Source organism: Acromyrmex echinatior, chromosome 4 (genome assembly GCF_024713525.1).
Source record: "Acromyrmex echinatior isolate Ae372 chromosome 4, ASM2471352v2, whole genome shotgun sequence".
Classification (NCBI taxonomy): domain Eukaryota; kingdom Metazoa; phylum Arthropoda; class Insecta; order Hymenoptera; family Formicidae; genus Acromyrmex; species Acromyrmex echinatior.
In genome coordinates, this window is record NC_141855.1 from 11433235 (window position 1) to 11460073 (window position 26839).

General features: G+C 32.0%; 1 protein-coding gene across 2 annotated transcripts in view; it reads left to right on the forward strand.

The window, feature by feature from the left end:
• Positions 1-23289: 23289 nt before the first annotated feature.
• shg (DE-cadherin) overlaps positions 23290-26839 on the forward strand; it is a 147122-nt gene continuing 143572 nt past the window's right edge. The window contains exon 1 of one of the 2 annotated variants that reach the window (XM_011056841.2): positions 23290-23894. In XM_011056841.2, the coding sequence (XP_011055143.2) occupies positions 23786-23894 (109 nt within the window). In that variant the 5' untranslated portion in view covers positions 23290-23785. The remainder of the gene's footprint in view (positions 23895-26839) is intronic. The other variant, XM_011056840.2, reaches the window with a different exon arrangement.

Consider the following 26839-nt stretch of genomic DNA (forward strand, 5'->3'; position numbering starts at 1 on the left):
ATCAATGACTGCGTTCAGCAGAACACAACAGTTTTGTAACCGTTTTATGATTCTTTGGTAAGATAAGATCATTCTTCTAGATCTAAAAATATAATCCAATCAATGGGAAGAAAACTTCCAACAGTTGCAAAATAAACGTTCTGTTGAACGCAACCAATGAATCGCAATCGTCCATTTTTAAGGCCGTGGTGACAACACTCATGAGCATCGTTTGTTTCCATTTAATATTTAACAAACAACAAGGATGAAATAATTTTTAAGCGTGAATTGGATCGCGGTCTAACATTACCAATGTAGTCCATTCAGCTTGCATAAAGCCGGTTCTACATAGACACAAGCCGATCGCAAGTTTGTTGCGACAGCCAATCTGAAGCTTGGATTTTGAAATCAACGCTCCATATTGGCTGTCGCAAACAAACTTGCGATTAGCTTGCGATTAATGTAGAACTGGCTTTAAAGATCCTCGGCGTTTATGGAAATTCGCGTACCTGTTAAAATTTAAGTAATTAAAAGCAATAAACTATAGTAATACGGTACTAATTTTATAATTTATTAGTTTTGTAGACATGATTAAAATACTCGATTAATAATACTCGATTTTTATTGAAAATTGTGATTTTAATAATGTGACATCATCTGAGTTAGATTGCCAATAAAAATAATAACTGCAGAGGAAAAATTGTAATTTTTTGGCAATATATATGGTATTATTAAAAGTATGCAGACTTGTTTATATACAGCTTTTATGTAATAAAAAAATCACGAATTTAATAACGTATCATCGAAATATTTATGTTAATAATCATAAATTTTTATTAATTGCCGGTAACGTCATCGTTTTTCAATTATCCCCGGACCCTTGATAGTCGCGAAAATTTGCCCAGGACCGAGAATCTTTAATGGTATCTCGTTGGTGCTTCAGATCAAGATCAACAATTTGTTTCAATACAGTCGAACCAGTTTCAAACTATTAGAAAACTGCGCATTATCTCAATTTGATTATACTGTGTCATACAATTTTATAATGCACAGATTCTTGACAGTCACAAACTAGTTTGAAAATATATAGAAACAAGACCTAAAATTTTCAGATTTGTTCTTTATTTTTTTCTAAAAAATATCACCGTATTTATAATCTGTATGAAATACTCAACTCATTTTAGACTTAGTTTCACTTATGTGTAAATGAAAAGCAACTGTTATCTATATGGAGTAAAATTTTTTTCAGAGAGAACGTTTGGAATGTAGGCCTGTAATAGGGAGTTTTTGAAATACCATTTATTCAGATACGGTGAACGCTAAGGTCAGATTTTCTTTTTAACAAGATTTAATTAAGAAAAGGATAACGTGACTTTAGTGTTTATCGTATTCACGTTATTGCAAAAAGTCTCTATTTAGTGAAAAGTTGAATTGCGCAAAAGTTGAATGCAGTTTCGACTTGCCTAACGGTCTTTCTACAATAAGCTATTAAGCCCAACAGAAATTGTGTATTCCGATATATCCGATTTCTGATAGGTTAAAATCGTGTTATTCCTATCGCTATCGCTATTCCCTCATTGTTTCTTGACGATTGTGATTGGTCAATTTTTAGCTTCTGATTTATGACTAATGGCTTATTGTAGAATGCGTGTAAGCCGCAGCACAGACTTTCGCATAACGCATAACGCATAATGCACAAGCGAATCAACTAATCAGAATCTTTTCTTTCCTCTCATTCCATGAAAAAGAAGAATTTCGATCACTACGCATTATGCGTTATGCAAGAGTCTGTGCTGCGGCCATTAGGCTCACTTAAAATCACAGTAACGTTGGTGCAATCGGGTTGGTTTAAATCAATAAAATAGCAATTCCATTGGAAGGTTTGACCGTCGATAAGACAGAAACATTGCTTGTTCTGCTGTATCGACGCGGAACGCGGGATGTCGCCACCATGAAGTTGGCGCGCCAAAACGACGTGCGAAGCGCGACATATTCAGATCAGCGCAATCGAGACGGTTTTCGAACGCGGTCGTCGGTCTATCGGAAATTTCGTCAAGTCAACGGGGACGAGGTGATAATCCTTTTAACCCAACGGATTAAAAACCGCATCGATCGCATTCGTTGCGGCTTTTATAACGGTCGGTTGCCGGCTATCGCGGATGCGCTTATGCTCTGGTACACGAATACTAATTCACGTCTGAATTTGCATCTGTTTCAACGCGGTCCAGGATATCGACTCGCGCCGGAGGCTTTCACTAGCTTTCACCGCGGCTTCAGGTAAATTGTTTTCTTTTCATTTCGTATTGGAGTTTTGATATTTGCCGAAGGCACCGGCAGCATCTCGGTGCTATTCACGATCGGACATAATCCGTATTTTCCATTCCGTTCGTTCCCCTCCAACGTGATTCAACTTGATTGTCTTTGTTTCGGAATTCGATATGTAAAAAATTTCGCGAAATTTTCACGGACGCATAAATTTTGTTCCGATCGGATAACCACGGATTCCGCGTTCGGAAACGAAATAAGAAAAATAACAGTGCTAACCAAATATGAATGACAGTGAGAAATTTCGTAATTTTCGAATTGATCGATTTTAGCCATGCGAATCAAAGTTGTATTTGTTGATACGATCATGGTCGAGGGAAGCGAAAGCGACAATTATGTTTTATTTTCTGTGATTTACGACGAGATTTTAGCGCGACTCTATGAGTCGCTGCTGACTATATTGAGATTTTGCTAATGAAACCAGGATTTTAAACTTAAATGGATAATACTGATACCGTAATAATTGGATAAATATCGTTATCAACTTATATTATACCAAGGTGTGTGTGCTCGATTAAGTTGTATCAGGAAAAATGTTTCGTTATACACACTGAAAAGTATCATTTTATTATTAAAAAAAGCATCTATGATTACGCACCTATTTACTCTCTTCTTTTTAAATAATAACTGCAATTATTTTTGTTTCTTTAACAAAAAATATTTTCTTGATAATAATCTTAAAATATACTTATTAATTATTACAAATTTTTAAAAACTCATTTTTATGTACTTCAAAGAATTTATTTTTGTTTTTTGAAGAATATTACAAAGTTGATCGAAGAAACGATTTTATGTAACAAGCAAATTGAATTTGTTCAATTTAATCTTAATCGAGGTATATGTAAGAAACTTAGGATTCTGAATATATTTTGAGTAAATTTAATACTTGTAATATATTTATTATAAATTTGTGTATATATGAACTTTTAAAATATTTGAAAGTAATAATATTATTAAATAATATTATTAAATACTAAATCTCGTCCGACCGTGAGAACAAGAACACAACCAATAGAAATAAATGCCTTTAATTACGTCTATAATAGTTGGATCTTAAGTGCTTATATAATTCTGTGTGAATTTATATGTATGTAGTCTTTTAAACTGCGCGCCGAAATGATTTTTCGGTTTTGAAACAAGTAATTATTATTTATATGTAATATGTGTTTATTTAATATGTATAATGGTTATTCACAATAAACCATTAATAATAAATCGAAAGTCAGAAGCTAAAAATTGACTAATCACAGTCAAATGTAAGAAGAATAATAAATGACTGTGATTGGTCAATTTTTAGCTTCTGACTTCTGATTTATTACTAATGGCTTATTGTAAAATGTGTATAAGATTTAGACCGGTCTCGTGTTTCCTGATTTCAAATACAATTGGTCATTATTATCAATGGATGCAAATCTGTTTTATTGTAAATTTGATAAAATATAACTTGACTTGATAATATATAAAGATTATGCGTTTCGCAGGTTTCCTCCATGTCCAGATTCATTCTTGGTATGCCAACGTTTCGTGAATCCTGCAGTCCATTTCATCAAGGCGAAGAGCAGCCTGATACTTATCTTACTCCTATACTATCAGGCTGCTTCTCGCCCTGATGAAGTGGACTGCAAGGTTCACGAAACGTTGGTATTCCAAGAATGGATCTGGACACGGAGGAAATCCGTGAAACGCATAATCTTTATATAGAAAGCACCCGTGGAAGCCTCAAGAATATTGACTTGATAATATTTTTGAGGTTTTCACGGATATTTTTTTCAGAGGTGCCAAAGGATTATCGTGATCTATTGCTAATAATACCAACTTTTCAAGTAACCTTGCCGTTTACTTTATTGGAACGAGGAGTGTATTAAGATTGAGCTGCTCCTCCAGACATAAAGCGACTATAATTTTCCAAATTTTAGTTTAATTAAAAAATGTAAAATGAAATACGTGATATTATCACATATCAGACTTATTATTCGACACTGTATATAATGTATGCAGTACTTAATATATAAATAAAAGTAAAACTCAAATTTTATTCTTAAAGGTCATTGACACAGTGAAGTCATAAATATTTTAATTTTATAAAGAACTATTTGAATACGTATGCTTATATATTTATATGAAATAGAAGTGGGAATTATCCTTTTTAATATTTGTCATGTAGAAATTTAACGCACGCTAAAAATGGGAATATTAATTTCTAAATTCTAAAATTCAAGATAGATATAATAAGATAGATAATTTTGAAATAATTGAGCATTTGAAAAGAAAGCGCATCGGAAATTCTCAAAAAAACTGATGAATTTAATTATTTCTTCTCAATATGTGATTTAAAAAGATCTTATAATATCTTATATAAGATATATGTTTAAGAAGGATGAGATACAAGAACAAATGACATGTATCCAATAATTGGTAAATCATTGATAATGAAATTTGTGGCTAATAGTTTGAATAAATTTGAATTTTCCAGAATGTCGTTTTAATAATGCACATGCCAATTTTTGGTAAAAGCGCTTATGAATAATAAATTCGACAACGTCGCTCAATGATTCGAAATTCTCGCGGTAAATATTGACAGTTAGCTCCCGTACACTATAAATACACAATATGTATAACAAACGTGAATATTCTGCCAAATTTTAATCCTTTGTGTATACACGAACTTTTTGCGGAACAGGATTTGCGCGAGAATACGAATGCACAGCGCGAAGTGAGTATTACAGATATACATCGTAATACGTTTAAAAATGAGTTAATTAGAGTATATGAATCTATTGTGCACATTTTTAATTTGTTACTCTTTTAACAATGGATTTAATTATCTTTTGTTCAAACTGCCAATATGGATGTCGTGAGATTTTCTACCTGGGAAGTATTTCAATCTCAATAGAGACGTAGCATTTTTTAACAAATTTTTGACGTGCATCTATATAGTAATCCATACTGTTTTATTTTAAAAACGGATAGGAAATTTTTGATTGTGAAGTGTATTGTTAGAAATTTTAAAAATATGAAAACGCGTATAATATAAAAATGATACTAATAATATATGTAATTGATAGATGATAGAAGCGTAAAAAATATTTGCAAAATTAAAAATTTTTATAGATATTTTGCTGTAATGTAAATATTTTTAGAAATGGTATTTGTATTAATATTTATTATTAATTCTTTGTAAGTACAATAATTGGCATGAATAAACTTTCAATAATTGCACGTAGTGTATTTATGTATATATGTTGTTGAATATATCGTATAGATTACAATAAGATTATGAGATAAAAGTTTGTAGACGCGTGTCTATAATTTTATTGCAGCGTTCTGAATTTATTTTAGGATATTAAACTTTGACAAAGTAGATCTCTAAGTTTTCATTTTAGTAAAAACATATACTTTATACATTCTGTATTTAATAAATATAATTGATACATTCAATATTTTCGCGATAAAGCAAGTTAATTTAATGCGCTAAACTTTCTTAAATCAAATAATATAGATAATTATAACATAAATAATTCTCAACTAATAGAAATTAATTAGAAAATAAATAATGAATCTCTTGAATTCTCTCTCCGATCGTGATGAAAGATTTTCTTTCTTTTTATAGTGCATGCAATCAATAAAAACTCAGTATTCCTAGGTTCAATTTTCAAGAAATCTTTTATTTTCGAATTGCTATTCTATTGAAATATAACAGATTGCACTTTTGCCTCGCTTTTCGACGAAGTTGCTGCAGAAATATATAGAGAAAGTTCGACAGAAATATTGTTGATGATCTGCAAAAAAATTTCCCGCTAGTTCTTTATTCTTGTCGCGAGATTCGATGATAGAGATTGAGTTCGCCTGCTTCGAGACAGTTCTTCGTTTCGTGAATTTGTATGTCTTTTGCGAAAAGATTCGATCTCGTGCATATACGTACGTTTGTGCATATATTGAGTCGTGATTTAGATGGACGAATAAGAGAATGGCGAAATTCCCTGCAAGTATTCTTCGAACGAGTTTTCCGACAAACTCGATCGCTAAGGAATAAGAAGACTCGTGCGTTTCTGTGCACATTACCCTCGAATGCTGATTATTGCGAACACGTTCACCCAATGTGGTAAACGTATTACGTTTCTCTCTGTTTATAGTTCTTCAGTTGGAACATTCTCATTTCAGTCTATACGGATACTATACGGATACTTTCTTACAGATTCGATACGTTTGTAGAAATAATAAGTAGTAAAATACATAAATAACAATCATGTACGCGAAGTGATGCAATTAATTACAACTTATTATATCGATCGAAAATTATTATAATTCAATCGAAATGCTTTATGTCAATCAATAATTATATTGAAGCTATTCTTGTTCTAATGGGACGAATTATTTACGTGCAAAACATTTTTCTTAGATCTTGACAGACCTTGTTAAATATTAAATACCTTATGATTTTATTTCAACTATGAATAGACTTTTCTTATATATTATAAAGCGATATGTCAGAATCATTTTTCAGATCGTAGCCTTTTAAGAGTCAATTTCTAAGTTATATATTTTTGTCGATTTAGCTGTAAATGAAAAATGTGTTGAGTTGCTATTCTTTGACAACAAATAATTAATAAAATTATCGAATAATTGAAACATCTATTTGCATCTCTTTCAAAAGTCTATCGCGTTTCTAAATGAGATAGACAGGAAAAATGTGGAAAGAATTTGTGAAATGAGAACGTAGCGCTCTGCGCTTTGTTGAATATGCTATGGTGTAATTTTATTAATTGATACAATGTAGTTAATTCTCTCGAAACGTTTTACGTTTAAATATTCCCCTTGATAAACTTTTATATGATGATCTTTAAAGTCTTGTGGATACGACATACTTCATGCAGAATTGTCTACAGAACAAGTAATATGTTCGTCTATCTTTTACGACGTGATTTGGTTAATGAAATTATATACAATTTCGAAAAACGTAATCCTTTGTTGTTATTTTTTAATCATTTTTTATTTAAATTGTCTCTAGTTTTTATTTATTTATTTTTTCGTTACCATTATATCTCATCTCGGTATATGCTGTTTTTATAGGCATACAATTTTTCTGATTTTCCATAGCTTGTTACTGTTTGGGCGCATAAAAGCACTGTCTATATCTTGCTTCTCAAATGAATGAAGTAAAACTCGTAGCATCGAATGCAATTTATTTTCCGGGAGATAATGTCCGTATTAGACGTCTTCTTTCGCGCGAGGCCAGGAAGGCGTGCAACCGAGACAAAGTGACAAAGCAGTAGGAAAGAAGAGAGGAGGAGATGAAGAAAAAGAATGATAAGTAGAGAATTGAATTTTCTCCACACGCAAGTAGAGGTTCTAAATAAACAGGATGCTGAAAGCAGTTTGAAACGCAAAGATTTTCATTTGGCTTCCTCAAAAAGATTTAAGCATTCTTTTTTTAATGATTATAGTTATAATAGAGCAACGACATAAATATGATAGTCGACTTTGAAGCTCACATCAGCGTACACAGAGAGAAAAATATTTGATATTTGTGATTATAATTGCATGATTAAAAAATTATGGTTAGGTGTCCATTTTGGCTATTATTGTTATAATATTAGTAATAGTAACTTTATATATATATAGTTCTTTCAAATATGAAAAAATTATACTATAAACTATGATAATCCGAATTATTAATATAGTAAAATATTCAGGTATGAATGTAAACGTAATCCCTGATTTTCAGCTTTAATTTATGATATATCTTTAATTTCTATTATTTTCTCTTATTATTTGTAAAAATGTATTTTGTATAATACTTTTAAATATTAAATCGTATTGAACATATTGCTCAAACTCAGCGAAGAGATTGTAATAATTTTATAAATATTATTTATACAATATATCACTGAAAGTAATATGATACAAGATTTTATGCTATTATTATGTATATAATATATTATGCAAGATATATATATATATATATATATATGTATGTGTATATAATATTACTATTAACGAACACTAGACATATATTTTCTCGCAGATTACTTAGAGTACCTAGTGGACTATCGATAAGAAATCTTGTTCTCCGATCCAACATATTTGGCGGCTTCCGCTGTTTGGTGTCCAAACTACGAGCAGCCAGTTAAATTTATTGGTGACAGGAAAATGGATGAAGCGTTTCAAGAGAATTTTCCAATAAACGAACAGAAAAATATGAGAAAATATGATTTAGCACGAAAATAAGAATTTGATCGGTTCACGTACTCTCAATTATGTCTATCACTTATAAATTATTTAAAAATATTATTCCTCGATATTCATGCGAATCGTTCGACAAAAAATGTGTGATATCGTTTCAACATAAGTATCACATCCTGTATTATCTGGAACATTTTATTAACATTGTTCAATAGATAGACATTGTCACATTATTCCAGTATTATTTCTGTAGATATATTAAATAAATAATAAGAATATTATTTTAGACTATAAATGTAAGAAACACAATCGATAAACTAAAAGTCTATATCGGTCGAAGATCTTTAATGCTTAAATAATTCAGTATAAATCATATATGGAGAGAAAAGATTAAAAGTATTAATCATAAATATTTTTAATTCAGTCATATTATATGCTTAATATAGCCACTACAATACCGTATTAATATCGCAACTATACGATTATGGATAACCTAACTTTCTTAATGATAGCATATCCATCAGTTTAGATTGAGACAATTTATTAAAAATAAATTTAAATATTATTGTGTTCTTCAATTAATACTTGTAAAAGTGCAACACATTCTGGTTGGATTGAAGTACATGTTGATAAGATGTTATAAGATCGATTATTTGATGTAACAATAAATAAAATTGCCAAACAGAATCTTTTTCAGATATAAAGTCACCGCATAATAAACCAAAATGACATACAAAAGTTCACATTTCCGCTGCTGACATTTTATAATAGAATTCTTATTCAATCTGTCAAGAGAGTAATAGGACGAATACTTCCTTCCATGGGACCAAAATCGTAGCTCAATAAGCGAAAATTTAGATCGTCGAGTGTAAAGAAATTATATATATACATACTATATATATATATATATATATATATATACACACACATATATATATATACACACACATATATATATATATACACTATATATATGTATATATCATATTTGTAGTCATTCGAACTGTGCGCCGAATTGGTTTTTCGGACTTATAAATGCAATTAAATTACTGTAATAATATTACGAATTAAATTACATTGATAAACAATTTTTAATAATTTGATGCTCAATCAGGCATCATATTAGAAGGATGTTAATTTGCTGAAAAACTGTAAATAAATTTATTGCGAAAAATATTACTTCGGTCGAGAGTCGAATCTGGATCTCTTGTATTCCTAAGACTACCGTCCTTTAGACTATCGAGGCTATATTTTCACAATAAAATTCACAGTTTTTTTAGCAAATTAACATCTTCCTAATATGATGCTTGATTGAGCATCGAATTATTACAGTAGTTTAATTACGTATTTATAAATCCGGAAAACCAATTCCGGCGTGCAGTTTGAATGACTACAAATATGATATATATACATGTACGTATATAATATATGTATATATGATTCACAATTGAATTATTTAAGCATTAAAGAACTTTGATCGGTATAGGCTTCTAGTTTATCGATTGTATTAAATAAATTTTACAAATTTTTAAAAGAATTTAAAAAAGTGTTATATTTTGAAACCGAAAAGAATATTTACAATTATTAGGTCAGACGCGATTCAATTGAAAAATATTTAATCGCATATAGAGCATCCACAAACAAACATATTCCAGGGAATGGAAATAACGAGATTTTACAGTTGCAAATTACTTTTTTGGTAACTTTACTAGTAACTGCGTTACTTTTTTTCTTTGGTATCTGTAACGGCAATGAAGTTACATTTTTTTTGATAAGGGTAACGAATTTTACAATTACTTTTATCATTTGCACATGATTGGATACGATACGACATAAGCCACTTACACTGTAAACAAATTTAAATTTATACATATAAAATGTAAAATAAATTATATGATTAGTTCTGTAAATATAAAAAATCATGCAATTTTACAAAAATTATGTAAATTCGCTTTTATTGTGTAAATATCTTATTTTATTGAAAATTATCTTATTGAAAATTATGTAAATAATATATTTTAAATATTTTCTGTAATTATCTAAATTTTAGTAATAATACGTAATATAACAGAACTTTTTCGCGTATTGCTGTTAAATGTATAATAATAAATAGTGCAAAATGTATTGTCATATTATCGTTTCTGTAATTACACATTGTAATTGTACTTCCAGAACTTCTGCTTAGTTACAAACCAAAAAATTATTTTTATTTGCATATTACAAATTTATAAACGTGTGGTCGTTTACAACTATTATAGTGGGTCTCAAAATTATCCATTATAATAGTTGTAATTTTACACAAAAATTGTTTACAGTGCATAGGGCTTGAGACTAGAGAAGCCCCTAGGCTTGTCCACTGTGATTGGCGGTCAATTAAAAAAAAAAAAATATAACGAAAAAGTAACGAAAAATTATTTTCTCAAGTAACGGTAACGAGTTACTTTTAAAAATCGATAACTAGTAACGATAACTTTTTATTTTTAAAAAGTAACTTTCTATTCCCTGACATATTCTATATTTACATAGTCCATATTTACAGTTTTACATAAAATATATATTATAGATTAAAAACAAAATTGATTTGATCTATTTTATGATAAAATTTTTAGCAAAATATGTCTAACGTTTTAAAATCCTTGCTTTTGTTTATCCTTCGGAATACCATGGAGGAATACCTGCGCTTATTATTTCATGAAACTTTAACATGCAGTTCGAATGACTATAAAAAAGGATATATAAGGATGCGGTATATATTTATGCGACGTGACGTATCCTCGTGATTTTTTGTGTATGTACGTAATGCGAGTACACGTGTACAACGAGGACGAAGCCGGTAGTCGCGCGTGTATAACGTGGAATAATAAATGGAGAATCCCGAAGGGGATTTGTTTGACACGCTGCAAGGTACCGCACGGTCACCCCCGTAGTACTATCCATAAATCATAATTCGCCCGACAAAGTATAAGGCTTGAACATCGTTATCACGGACAGTGATGGAGCTTTTATAGTACTTTGCACTACTTTTATTATCTGCATGGTATCGCAAGATTACTCAATGTCTTCCGCCATTCCTCTAATTGTCTTCAGAAAAAAAAGGAGCTGGGACAAAGTAAAAGCCATTGCGATCAAATGAGAATGCCGCATTATTTGATGCTTAGAAATATCCTTGTTCGATATACCTGTCATTGTGAAAATAAATTGTGCGTTAATATGCGTCTAACACGCACGTGCTCTTCTCGTGTGTTGACTTTGAAAGTAATATTGATAGCGCGCTGTATGTGTATAAATTTGGCGTTATTTGATATTTTTCATATACTAATGTCAAAAACGAAAATAACTGTTGCATGTAAACACGAAAATATATATATATGCGTGCGTGCGTGTATACTTGTATAGTATAAATAAAACCGATACAAGGCAAAATGTTATACCTGATTGTATGACTGAAATATTGTAATTTATAAGCATCAAATATCGCGTATAAAAAAAAAAATTTTATCAACGGATTTATATATATATATATATAACGATTTAGCGACGAAAATGGATAACGTCATTGCACTACAAAAATAGGAAAAATATTCGATTCGCGACTGGATTTACAGTTGAGTCATAGGACCAAATATACGATAGATCGATTAACTCCACGTGCAAACTTTCGCAAAATGGAGATTACATTCAATCACTAAAATATGTAACTGCCATCGAAAACTGAAAAGTTCTAGTGGACGGACGGATATCGAAGTATACATTGCCGATATGTAATTCCTTTGGGAACAAAGTTTCGTTATCGACATTCTCCGTGAGATGTGTGCTGTTAGGAAAAGGAAAACAAACACAAACGTGAAACGTGAAACAGTCCCGCCGCTATATTCAAGATGATCTCATAAGTATGCATGAAGCATAACGAGTGTCGAACTGAACCAATTACAGTCCATAATTACAGGATTGGTCATGCGGTGCTAGAGTCGTGTCTCATTAGCTCGGTTCTTCCTTGCAACCAACTTGCCCGTTGGTCGACTAATTTGGAAAGTTGTTTAACCGAAAGCGCTTACCCACCCAGATTGGGGACACTGCTCGATGTGGATGCTGGAAGGTTCAGGATGGAGATATCCCTTGAGAGACTGTGTCTGATATCCAACGTTGCAGAACGGAGCTGCTTCAGTTCATATTCGAACATATTTATAATTTTTCTTACACGCTACACTTTTTTTGTCTTTCACGGTGTCATACAGTTTTCTACCATTCGCACTTTTTTTCATTTTTTGATAAATATTTATTACTTCAATATTCGTCAAATTTGATAAGATAACTATAATATAAGTTGCATTAAGTAAAATGAATGAACAATTTCCAGTATATACAGCAGTCTAGTCTTAATGAAAGATTGACAATCATTTATCTAGTACCCGCATATTGTCTGTTACATAAACTGTCTTTCAAACATCACATTAACAGATGAATCAGAAAATTTTGATTTGTCCATTTTCAACCAGAATTTCAATTAATGCAATCAGACACTTTTTCCAGTGTTTCTATCAAACGTCACATCCTTTTCTAGGGCAATGCAATAATCGCGATGTTAAATTTCAACAAATGACAAGTGAACGCACAGGGCTTTACATTTCTGAAATGTTTCATCCTGTGACATAAAAAATAAAATAAAATAAAGAAGTCTAGGGTGAAACGTTTAAAAGTCGCGAATTTATCGCGGAGGTAACATCGAGCGTCCAAACAATAACGCGTCTATTTAATTTGCTTCTGTGCTTGCGCGAAAAATGGAAAGATAAGCGTGCAGGATTTATACGTCAGCGGCGTTTCAGCGATGACCGACACGCATATGTATGACCGTGATACCACAACGTGTCATGCTGTCCGTTAAATTGACATGTTTCGATCGTGCATGTCTTCCCACATTTTCGAATCGAGATTGATTCGATCTTTTTCTTTCCCGCGTTGAAATAAGGATCTCGCGCATATTAAAGCGATGGTAAGCGATGGCAACGTATCGATACCTTGCCGATTAGTTACCGCAACGTCGGCAAATTGCACTGCGGTAAATAGTGCAATGCTTGCAGGCCATTCGATGCATGGCACATTGCGGTCCCCATATGCAAATCAAAATAGGTCCGGAACCGCTTCCGAACGTAATTTACGGCAGCGAAACGCCCGGCCGTGCTATCCACTGGATTCTGCTGCCAGAAAATGCATTCCGACTTGAATAGTCCGATCGTTTGTTTTTCGATGTCGCGTAATTTATTAGCGATTAATGCAACATTAGGAAGCTATTACGATGAAAACTGCAATTAGTATGGAATGAATCGAGCCGCTGCATTCTGGAAAACGCGATGGGCACTTTAATAGCGCCCATTTTTTATTTGTTTTTTAAATTATTTTCCATTTGGTAATATTTCATCTTCATTTTCGTGAAATTATCTGTTTTCGACACGTATTTTAATTACATGTACATAATTTCTTCATTATACGTTATTAAATGGATTAAATACTTTGTAAAATATGTATTTATAATTTTATATAATTTTTCGCGAGCTTACAAATCGTGCTGCTTCTGCGATTAAAACGATTAAAACTTTTAGCGATTCTGTTGATTGTTGAATAATATAAGAAATTCAAAGAATAGAAATCGATAACGACGAGTTAGGATATTACAATGCAATTTGTTACGTATATATAACAAAGATGATATACTTTGATACATCTGTATCATCCACGCGCTGCCATATAATGACGACCTAGTTTACGAGAGAGGCGTAAATAATTTCGCTTGACTTTCATTCATATTGTCTAGATAAATATTCGATTAATTTCATCACGCACAGTAGACACGTCGCGTGTTCAAAGAGACACGTAAATAAGTAGATTGATATTACGATACGTGGGTTTATCGCGCAAATATACTTAATTTATACATATACACATGTAATTTAAAAAAAAATTTCTAGAAAAAAAAAATAATGCGACGTGACAGGACGCTGGAAATTTTCTAGGTTGTAATGTATTTGTACATATGCCGTCTAATTCATTTTTCTGCCGAGTAATAGGCGAAACGTTCGCGGGAATTATGCTTTATTATTATTCGCACGTAAAAAGGCGCAGCCTATTACCGAGGTCGCCTTAATGGCCGCTCGTAATATTCGCGCCAATTATTCCTTTCGATCGACTGCGACACGTTGAGCAGGTTCTCTGTTGGTTCGATTGTGACAATATTGATTCTCTGCGTCTGCCACAGGTGCTGAGCTGGGCCACGACTCGTGGCGCAACGTTATATCACCGTTTAAAAGCACCACGCGACGTTCCGATGACGGCAATATTTGTCAAGCATGGCAAAATGAAATATTCGTGATACTGAGATTTATTTCTTCGAAGCACTGTCTTGCAAATTGCAGTAAATGAACTGGGACAACCAGGTTGCCTTACTGCTCGTTTACCTCACGTATCATTTTTGTCGGGATATCGTTACGATATCAGCTTTAAACTTCTTCTTCGTCTACAAAATGCGTCACGTTGTGAGATGTTGCAACGATAAACGCAAACCGTTATTTATGGTACTGCTGCGCTACGGTGTTATAACATCGTACGATTATTTATTGCAAATGCAGCACTACGATCTGATAAGAGTACGACACACGATGCAAAACTATATATATATAGACTATGATTTTTATGTTGGTCGATCTTGAATACGCTTAAAAATATATAACAATATTGTTGGTGGCATTAATATGTTATTATTACGGATGTTTCATAAATTACGGCTAATTTATATCTAACTACTAATTAACTAATTTAATAAAAATAACTAATTTATATCTGCTACGGTAATTTACTTCTATGCTTATTTCCTATTCCCTTTAAATAAAATTGAAGTAACGGGTCCGTATTCTGTAACGAGAGTATTTTTTCAGACAAATAAAGACGCTAGGTATGTATATCCATAATTTTTTTGCGTTTGTCAAAGAGTAATGATGTCAAAAAATTGCGTCAACTTTAAAATAAAAGAAGACTGAAAGAAAAATAATACTCGTCAGTGTGTAATTCAACTCTGTCATTTTGATATAAAAAGAATTATAATATTGTAATAATTTATATCACTTGTACAACATGTGAAATATCTTGACAAATTAATATTTGTAAATAAATTTTTTTTGTTCAATTATAGTGTTGAAACAAACCGTCGTTTTATACAGTTGAGAAAAATATCCAATTTCAACGAAATGTTGGTTTAGTATTTTTATAACAAATGTAAATAGTCATCTGCATGTTGCGTATATGTTTTATTGACTAAAAATTGCGAGTAAAATATTGTGGAACGTAAGACTGCCACAATCAAGGCGCGTGAGTTTAGTTAAGAGCGTTTTGAAAAATAAACAAATAAAATTTAACAATAGTTATTAGAGATGGCTCAATAACATAAAACATAAATGGAAACAAGCATACAGCCACACAGACAAGAAGTTATTTGCCAAAGTCATATATTTCAAATGAAAAATGTAAACATTTTGGCCAAGTCTTGACTTTAACAAAAAAACTTCTTACGGCTGTATGCTCCTTCCCATTTATGTAATAAACAAATGGTTTAAGTAAATATCAAATATACATATGTATAAATGTATGATTAGATCTCGTTATATTACACGAGAGCATATGACTGCAATTTCACGTAAATGCTGTAGTGAATGCGCCTGTGGCGGCATTTATACACGCGGGTGCTGTCGATTGAGCTAAAATCGCGAAATATTTAAAGTTCAATTTCCACCAGTATCGCGATTAGCAAATTGCATTCTCCCCGTGTATGCGTCATGGCAATTCCATGCAAAGTAAATATGTCAAATTTTTAAAATACATAAAGTGGAATCTTTTCAATGTTTTTTACAAATATTGTATAAATTTAGTTTCTTGTATTTTTATAATAATACTGTAATTTTTTTTAAATTGTGAATATCAAGTATGAAGACGATTTTGTATATCGATTTTCTACGATTATTTTTTGTAATGCAATTAAATATAATTGCAATTAAATAGTATGAAAAATTATATTCTTTATAACTAGTTTTACTTATTGCTACAATAATTGCGATGTCTCTCTCTCTCTCTCTCTCTCTCATCGAAAACACGCGCGTTTAATTAAATGAAACAACAATAATAATAATACAGGAACACAAGAAAGGTCCTGTAAAATTTATAGAGAAAGATAAAGTAGGTGTCTCTTAGATTTTAAGTTACCGAATCCGAATTTGTAAGCTATTTTTGCTTCACCATGTTCAGTTTTTTAGATAATCAGGAAAAATGATGGAAAATCTAAAAATTGAAACATTTGAGAAAAAAGCAAAAATAAATATGATGACATTAAAATGCGGTCGCAGAACTTTAAATATATTTTGATAAGTTAAACAAAGTGTAAGGAACAAAAAAAATATTAGCTTTACTAATGTTAAATATTATTCACTTTTGCGACTACATTTTAATGTCATATTTACTTTTTCTCTTTTCTCGAATGTTTCGTTTTTCACAGATTCTCCATTCTAATTTTTTCAATTATCTATTTAAAAAGTAATGAATTAAAACGACTAATAAATTTGGATTCGACGATCCAAAATCTATAAGAAACACCTACTCTGGTTTGTGTTTTCCAGAAATCTTTTTTATAGTCTTAAAAACTTATAATAAATAAAAACTGAAACTTATGATGCACTGTCACAATCAAAGTCATTAAGCATGTTACGAGGAGTTTGTGATCGATTGATTCATTTGACGGAAAATGAAAAACACTTTTTGAATCGTTCGATTGTTTGTTGGCGCATCGATGACGGGTGTTAAATATAACGCCGATATACGTGGAATTGACAAAAAAGTTTTCTAGTACCTGACGAGCAACTAGGACAATTGCTGGCATGAGTGGTTTGTGCAACGAACGTTAGGTTGTCGAAAATTATTGTCCGCCTGGCAGCTTTAGTAACTTTTTTTTCAGTTTTTATCACTTTTTTTATTGTACGTCGTTTTTCGTTTATTGGACGTAGAACGTTTTGTAGCACGTCTTGGTGAAAACGATTGTTTACATTCGTGCGCGTGACGATGACACTTAATGGATAGTTAAATAGAATTAATTATAATTTTGTGAGAACAAGGCAATTAAAGCGATAATGGTATATCATAACTCGGTGTGCTGCACATTCTCTTCGTGAAATTTCAAGCCATTACATGCTGCTTGGTGAAAAAGTTACGTTTCGCTTTGTGAGGTGATCTGCTAATTCTCTTTCCCAAATATATATATCTCCTTTATCAATGGGGAAACCGAAAGTTGTCTACGAATCTACGCTTTGATCATTTCTCGCTATTACCTGTTAAAAGTTGAGAAAATTTTCCATGACATAAAACATAAATAATCAATTTTGCACAATCATCACTCATGAGCAGTTCGTTTTTGTTTTCACACCAGATATTTTTATGCCGTTTAACCGATTAGAAGATTACTTCTGTAGCTATGTGGTTGCAGCAACAGGTAGACATTCCCTAAAAAAGAAACTTCTTGAAAAGTTTCGTATAAGATAAGACAACCCTTAAGCTTCTTATCCAACGGAACTTCTTTGTTGCGTGACATTATGAAACCGCTAGAGATTTATATATCCACAGTGATATATTATTCTCGTATGTTAGAAGTTTCTTCTAACATTGTACATACTATGAATAGTACCGAATATTGCATAAACGCGCGTTATCACATATACGTTCTCGTTTTAGTATAAATATAAGTTGTTTTGTCACAGGTTGCAACTATAAGTACCGATCATCCTTTACATTAATATAACGTTCTTTACTTATTGTAAATAGTTTTTCTATTCTATATTTGTCATTGGACAATTTGTCTTATTCACTATCAATTGAGATTGAATCAGTTCTAAGGGATTCTCTCGTGATCATCGCCTTTAATGAATCCGATTTAAGGACGCCGAGGGACTCAATTAGACTATGTCCAAAGAGTGATTCAAATGATCGTGGCTCTGAGATTTGGGACAACCGCAAGGGTCAATTGAATAATCTGACATTGTAGCAGGCACGTTTGATTCATTCGTCCTCTCACATGGCTAAACATCATTCTCTGAGGAAGATACGAGAACGACAGAATCTAATTTCGTTACACGCCGTAAATATTCTGTGTTCGACGAAATTATTTGCTTAAACTGGTCTTCCTCGGTCTAATTGTTCGCGAACGGATTGTTGAGAAGTTTAATTGCAGGTACGCTCTGACATCCCGCGAGAAAACGCGCGGAATTGAATTTTACAGAATGCCCTAGGGCCAACGGTATTTTCTGTACCTTTGATTCTCTGATCCTTCGTGATCTGGTCATAAAACGAAAAATAAAAGCACAAAAGTGCCAGGTGAACCTCTAATTCGGTAGAGAACCGCGATAATTGCGGCAATTCGTCGCGAATAAACGTGTACTGCATGCGACACCAAATAACCATGGTGTCATTAGTGGCGCTTATCTATGTAACAATGTCCGCATTTTCTTAACAGAGGGCATTGTGGAAGCATTGCGTATTAATAATGAACATACACGTTAAATTTTTCAATAGAATAAATTAAAATGTCAAGGCTTTTTTAAAAAACGAGCAAATATAGTTAATTAGTGGAAATTCCTTTTTAATTACAATTCGTATAACGCTATAAATTTCAAACGTTTCGAGTTTACATCAGTGATAATAAAGAAAACGTATTTTTGTATACATAATAAAAATTATCGTTCTATGCTAATCTTATTTAGTTATTCCTGCGTTAAGATCTTACAGATTAAACTAAGTGTCAGAACTAAGTCAGAAGCTTGAAAGTCCTTAATTGTAAAAGATAGAAGATCTGTGATAGACTAGTTCTTCGGTTGTTATCGAGAATCAGTCAACAATTTCATATAAAATGTCATTCCGAATGAGGATCTCTTCAACGACTATCCTACTATATTGTATATAATTAAATGTCAATTTCAAATTAAAAAATTATTTTATTCAGTATTGATGAGAAGTTATATTTCACTTACGTTAATTTATATAGAATAGTCAATGGAATCAATTCCAAACTGAGTCCTCGTACAATAAAACGCTGTTGATTGTCAGACGATATGAAATGGACTGATTCAGGGGAGACTATTGTGGGTCATAAAGTATATATCGATGTGTCGCGAAATAAACAAGTATGTTCTAAATATTGACAGTTATGCTCACGTATGTCGTCAAGTATGTTAAAATAAGATCTATCCAATAACTTAGTTCATTCAATCTTTCATTAAATTTATATAATTATTTTTCCCCTTAATGTAAATCATTTCGGAAATGTTTCTTTTCCGGAAATTTGTTTCATATTCCAAAATTTCAATCGTTTTCCCAGTCAAAGCTATGATTGGAGCCAATAATGTGTTTTGTACTGAGAGTTTAGACTGATCTAATCTTACATTATTACGGTGTTCTTTCACTCTAGTTCGAAGCTGTCTCTTCGTTTGTCCGATATAAGAAACATCACAATCATTGCAGTTAATTTTATAAATTACATTATTATTATCTAGATGTTGGTTTTTATCTTTGTGTGTCTTTATAAACTTGTCTAATTTATGGAGACATCCCTCACATCATCGTTTTTGATTTGTCTATTACATTGGTAATCTTATTCGTGATCGATCTAATATAAGGAAATATAATCATGTTTTTAATTGTCACATCTTCGTTCTCGATATTAGAATTATTAGTCTCATATATCAAATTAGATCTGTTAATCGCTAAGTTTTTTTATCCTTTTATTGATATGATCGAAAATCATTTTCAAAGGATAATTATTGTTCAATCAAAGAACTAGTCTATCACAGTTTTACAATTGAGGACTTTCAAACTTCTGATTTGATACTTAGTTTAATCCGTAAGATCTTAACGCAGGAATAACTAAATAAGATTAGCATGAAGCGATAATTTTTATCATGTATCATATGTTAGTTCATTGACATTGGATGGGATTACAAAAATACGTTTTCTTTATTATCACTGATGACGACTTTGTAACTCGAAACGTTTGAAATTTAGCAGTATATGATTGTAATTAAAGAAGAATTTTTACTAGTTAACTATATTTGCTCGTTTTTTAAAAAAGCCTTGACATTTTAATTTATTGCGTTGCATTTACACGAACCTATTTTTCTATATTTTCCAATAGAATTAAAGACAATTTTCTAGAAGGGCGGATAACGGAAGCGCTTTAAATTAATCTCCGTTGTCATAATCTACATTAATTTAGGGACATTCATTTGTGAAATGTAAAACGACGTTATAGAATAAATAGATATATTTATAATAGATAATTTTCCTTAACATTTAAAAATCGAGCATTATTCATTTAATAGCTACCACAATTTTTATTACATACGATAGTAATTGAAAATTGTTATTTTTGTTATAAGATCATATCACATTTATTTCACCGTAACAATTATTTCGATTAAATCCTTATCCTCTATTCGCACAGTCGCATAATATTTGCAAATCTCTTGCAGTTCCATGTTTAATATACAATTTTCGTAGTAGACAACACGTGTGTCTGTACAGTTGAGTTTCACAGACTACATGATGGTTGAATCTGCAGTATATTACTTCCCATGTAAGGAATTTGACTGTAATTGAGATTCTGAGATACAAGTCTCGATACAAATCACGAATCGGTCTGCGAATAATATTGGATAATTGTGGAGTGATCATGGAGATGTCTCTCTCGAAGCGATGTTGTATCAAGATACAGCGGACGAGGTTAATAACAACAATGATGCATATGTATATGTATATTCGGAATAATAGCAATTGAATCGAACGCAAAACACGTTAGTTGAAATGTAGGAGTAAAATAATAATGACAGCTTTATGATAATCTCTTTCATTTTGTAGTGACAATGAAGTTAATCTTTCTATCAAGAGGTATAATACATATTGCATATTTTGTTTTAAATTTGGTGAATTCGCGAGAAATGTATGTTTGTGTGTATATATGTAAAGTTATATTGTAGTAATGAGTACCTATGTATGTATACATTAAAACGCATCTATGTAATATTTAGCGAAATATGCTTATTACGATAGATACATTTTTCACGTGTTTTTTTATTAAAGTAATTACGCTTTAACAAATTGCGAATGAAGATTTTAATTGCAGGCAATGTGCGGAATACCAGATGCGTACATTCCATTCAATTTCATTAATTTTTTGCGTATAAAGATAAACAACTATATATTCGTGTAATTATTGAAATGCATAATCTATGTATATCTCATATTCATAGCTTGGAATATATAAAAATAAAGTTATTGTAATTTTTTTTTGTGTGGGAATAGAAAACGTATCGATTTGCGTGAAACAGTAAATTTTTTCAAGCTGTAGATCGTATACATATACTTTAAAATAAAGAAACGTCAATTCATAATATACAATAAAACTGGGTTAAATGCAATGAATTTAGGTTCTCAATTAATATTTTAAATCTTTTTTTCCTAAGTAATTTCTTTTTATTTTTTTGAATTTTATTTATTGTACATACATATATATTTGAAAATTTTTACATTCAATACATATTTTTTTATCTATCCTTCTCTAGAAAGGTTTTTTAAAAAAGAAACTTTTACTTTTTTATTTAGTGAATTATTATTACTATTAATAAATTATTATTAATCATAAATATTAATTTTAAAAAGTGAGTTTAATTATTTAATATTCTTATTTCAATTTTCTTATTTTAATTTAACATTTTTTATATTAATGTATTATTAGTGAAATATTCAGAATGATAATAATATTACAGCGATTGCAAAATTGTATTCTATTATATATTTAATACAGGATGGTCCACTAAATTTTTTTGTTCAATTATAGTATTGAAACAACCGTCGTTTTATATAGTTGAGAAAAATATCCAATTTCAACGAAATGTTGGTTTAGTATTTTTATAACAAATGTAAATAGTCATCTGCATGTTGTATATATGTTTTATTGAAAATAAAAATTGCAAGTAAAATTGTGGAACGTAAGACACATCAAGGCGCGTGAGTTTAATTAATAAGAGCGTTTTGAAAAATAAACAAATGAAATTTAACAATAATTATTAGAGATGGCTATTATTAGTAGAATATTCAGAATGATAATAATATTACAGCGATTGCAAAATTTGTATCTATTATATTATATATTTAAATTATATATTTAACATATATAGGATGGTCCATTTAAATCGACCTCTGAAATATCTCGCTTATTTTTGATGATGTAAAAAAATGTTTTAAATGAAAGTGGAGGACGAGTATTTTGATCATATGTACTTTCGTTTGAAATATTTTTTTATATCAAAAACAAATGATACATTACAAACGGTCGATTTAAGTGAACCTTGTATTATTATATATCACATATTATATATTACACATTATATGTATATTACATTATACATATATAATAAATTGTATTTCAATTTATTCTATATACACTTTTTACAACTACTTGTCTGTGAAAAGGAATTTACAGTTCATATCTATCTGTTTTCCATTTTTTAGATGAAACGAAAAGAGAATCGGGTGCAAAGCATGGTTATGCATCCCTGGACGAAGATCAACAAGTAGCATGGACTAGTGGGGGCGATCGCTGTTTGTACGTCGTCGGTGAGGAAGGGGTCGACGTCGTGGCCTGGCGCGGGTACTCGGGTAGACTAGAGTGAGGCCGAGGGGTGGGGATACTCACCGCTCGGTACCGTACGGGCGGAGGGGGAGGATTCCAAGCGGCCGGCCAGCCAGCCAGCCATCCAGCCAGCCAGCCTGAGCCAGGCAAGCAAGTGAAGCGAGTGAGCGCGAGGCGAGCAGGTAGGGTGAAGCGAGCGCGTCGTGTCCGCGTCCGTGTCCTCGTAACGTTCAGTCGGGTAGGCGCGTTTGCACAGCGTCGTTCTCGGTCTTGAGTGATATCGCTGCCTCGTTCGTTTCACGGGACGTCTCGACGCGGCACCGTTACAATTGTATATATGAGCGCGTGTGTGACGTGTGCCTAGTTCGTTTCATTCAATATATCTGGAATATACAGTCGGTACGTAAAGTAAATAAAGGTGGGACACGATGAGAGGCGCACATGGAAATAGTGTATAGTGACTATTGAAACGTTGAAGTACGCGGACCGAAAAGGGACCGACGAAGAGCGTACAAAGGAGTGGATAGACGCCGACGTGGATAGACGCTGGACCGCCATTAGAAGTGGAGGTGGATTCGGGGACCGTTGACGATGCTGGGAAAATGCGTCACGCGACGGTCCGGGGCGAGGCCCCGGCTAGGACTTCTCATCGCGTTGTCTACGTTGCCCACCTTCGTGCTGCTATTCTGCGGAACTCTCGGTGAGTAGATCATATCGTTCTCTACGAGGACGTGTCGGTGTGTTCGAATCTGAAACTTACTGCGCATGCGCGAATGTGATTTGCGCGTGTGTGAGTGTACCGGTGTGACCGCGGTGTAGTGGAGGGAGTTGCTTCTCACAGCGGGGCCTCACCTCAAGCTGCTTTGGAACCAGTGGGACCTAGCGAGTCACTATTGCCGTCTCACTGTCCTTAAATTAAAGCTAGAAGTCCTCTAACAGTCTGAACATGAGGAAGCCACTTTTTATTGGTCACGTTTTAATAATTTTTGAAAAAAAATATATATATAAGAAAAAAATATAAAGCAGAATGAGAAAGAAATAGTAAATGTATTTTCTTCTCTCTCACTGATTTTGTTGAAACACCTCCTATATACAAAACTGCGGCTCGTGTCCAGATTCTTAAGATAAATGTCTTATTGCTATTAGTTTCAAATCTTCATAATTATTATTATTAATCTTAAATGCTTTTTTAATATGTTACGATTTAATTTTTAATACAATTAAATTATAATATTAATAGTTATGTGATAAAAAAAGCATTTAAGATTAATAATAAAAAAATTTTAAGTAAGCGTCCGGACATGGGTAAGACATATCCGGTCATTGGAATGTTTATCTTAGAGGGTCTTTAGTTGAAACGAAATACGCTGCTACCTTCTCGTCGTTAGACCGACAGGAAAGACGCAGCAGGAAAGTCCGAAGGAAAGACGCAGCAGGTATACTATAAGAAACTGGTGATGTCTGGGTGTTCACCTGTCCATGAGAAAAGTATGGCGGACGCCATGAATGCCGAACGAAGCGTGCTAACCGTCGGCTTTTCTCGAAGCTTCGAAATAATAGAAAAAATACGGTAAAATTCCAAGTATCCGACATATACATAAAAATGAAAGAAACGCAAATTAAGGATGCAATACGCGTATCGATATGGTAAAGGAATACGTATTGTTACGAGAAAAAAATGATTTTTTGCAAAAATATCCGCTCCTTAAAGATGATTTGTAATTGACATTTTTGCAAAGATCATTTTTTTTTCATATAGCAACACACGTATCGCACATCTCCGATGCAATAGAAATCAGTTCGAAGTTTCTTTAATGGAGATTCAATGATTGTTAAGCAACCACTGGAATGTTTTTGCAATAACAGATTTATTAGGTGTTGGAATTAATTCGTAGCGTTTTACAAGTGATGGGAAGTACTTTCATTAATGTATTTTTTAATGCTCATGTGAAATAAATAACATTCTTTCATTAAAAACGCTACGAATTAATTCCAACACCTAATACAATTACATATTAAAATATTTTTAAAAAGATAAATTTGTTTTAAATTGAATAGAGCGAGTGGCCGCAATTTCCATTATAATTAAAAAACGTAATCGTGATCGAAGTTCCGTTTATCATGGAATGTCGGATAACGAGGGAGGGGAGGGGAAGCATTTTCTCAGGGGATAATAATAATCGGAGCTCCACAGTATACAATATATTCAGCCAGCGTATTTTTCTCATTTCTTAAATTAATTTTACCAAATAGATATTTACATATGAATTAATTTTTTATATAAAGCAAGATAATAATATAGGTAGGAGATTGTTTTGAACTCATGAAGCACTGTGTGCTTCTTGAGTAATAAAAATTAAAAATTCAGAATCTCGTATCTTATCGGTCTAGCCATCCATGGCCAATTAATTTTTTCTTTGGCATTTAATTTATTCTCCAATTTGCTAGCTCTCTTATCGTAATTAATATTTGACTTATTTCTAACGTATTTAAGTTTTTTCGTACGCGTAATTCAAAGAAATACAAATTAATGCCCGTTTCAATGTAGATTAACTTTAATCTCCGTTCGGCTTGCTTTTCATCTTTTTTTAATTCTAAGAATTGAACTGAGATTAAAGTTAATCTACGCTGATGGAAATGCGAATAAATCAGAAAGTACATTTGCCATTCCTCGAAAGTTCAAGTAATGTTTGAAAATTCGACTCGACAGCTTTTTGTCTTGTTAGCTTGTTATTTAACTCAGAGAAACTCAGAGAAATTCCGTTACATCGAGCATCAATTATTGTGACTTATGTTTTCGAGCGACCACGGATGGTCGATCACAGAAGCTGCGAACTTCCGCATACGTTTAATATTATAGTTGTTTGTACTGCTTATATAATCGCACACGATGCAGAATTAACGTTTAACCCAGATATTTTCCCAACACGGTGCATAGATTTAAATTAGTTTTTAATAATAACAATAAATTTATTAAATAATTATATAATTCGCGCACCAATTATTTATTTGTATAACTAACTCTGTAATTTTCTTGACATGCGCGACTGGTGTTGTAAACAACGTATATGAGAATAAAAGAGTTAATAAAATTACTAAAAAAAATCAAGTCGCTTTTTGATATGAGTTGGTTGAAAAGTTAAAAAAAAAAGTAAAGTTGCCCGTCAGACGATTTGCACTCAAAGAAGATGCACTCGGGCGAATAACGTTGTTTCAGTTGCACGTGACATTAGAAATGTAGGTTTGTGAAAAACTTTTCTGTCATGATTCCGGGGGGTACGATCGATAAACGTCAGACGACAGGTACTAATTTTGGCTCCACAATTCGGATCGTTAATCTGTTTGTCTGGAGCACTTAAGAATCGAAAGAAAACTGAGTCATTATTCGTGACGTTTTTCGATGACATAAAGAAATCGTGAATGCTCGTTTATCGCTGATTGTAAATCTTTTGTGACAATTACGTAATTGTCGGACTTTCAAAGAACTATTTTTTATTCACTTTCAGTCACATACATAAATTCATTTCAAAGGTAGTCAATATAATGTCAAACAAACGGATTACTTTTTATTGAGATTTCATATTAATACTCTTGTTGCACATAATATTGTATATATATATATATATATATATATATAAAAGTTGA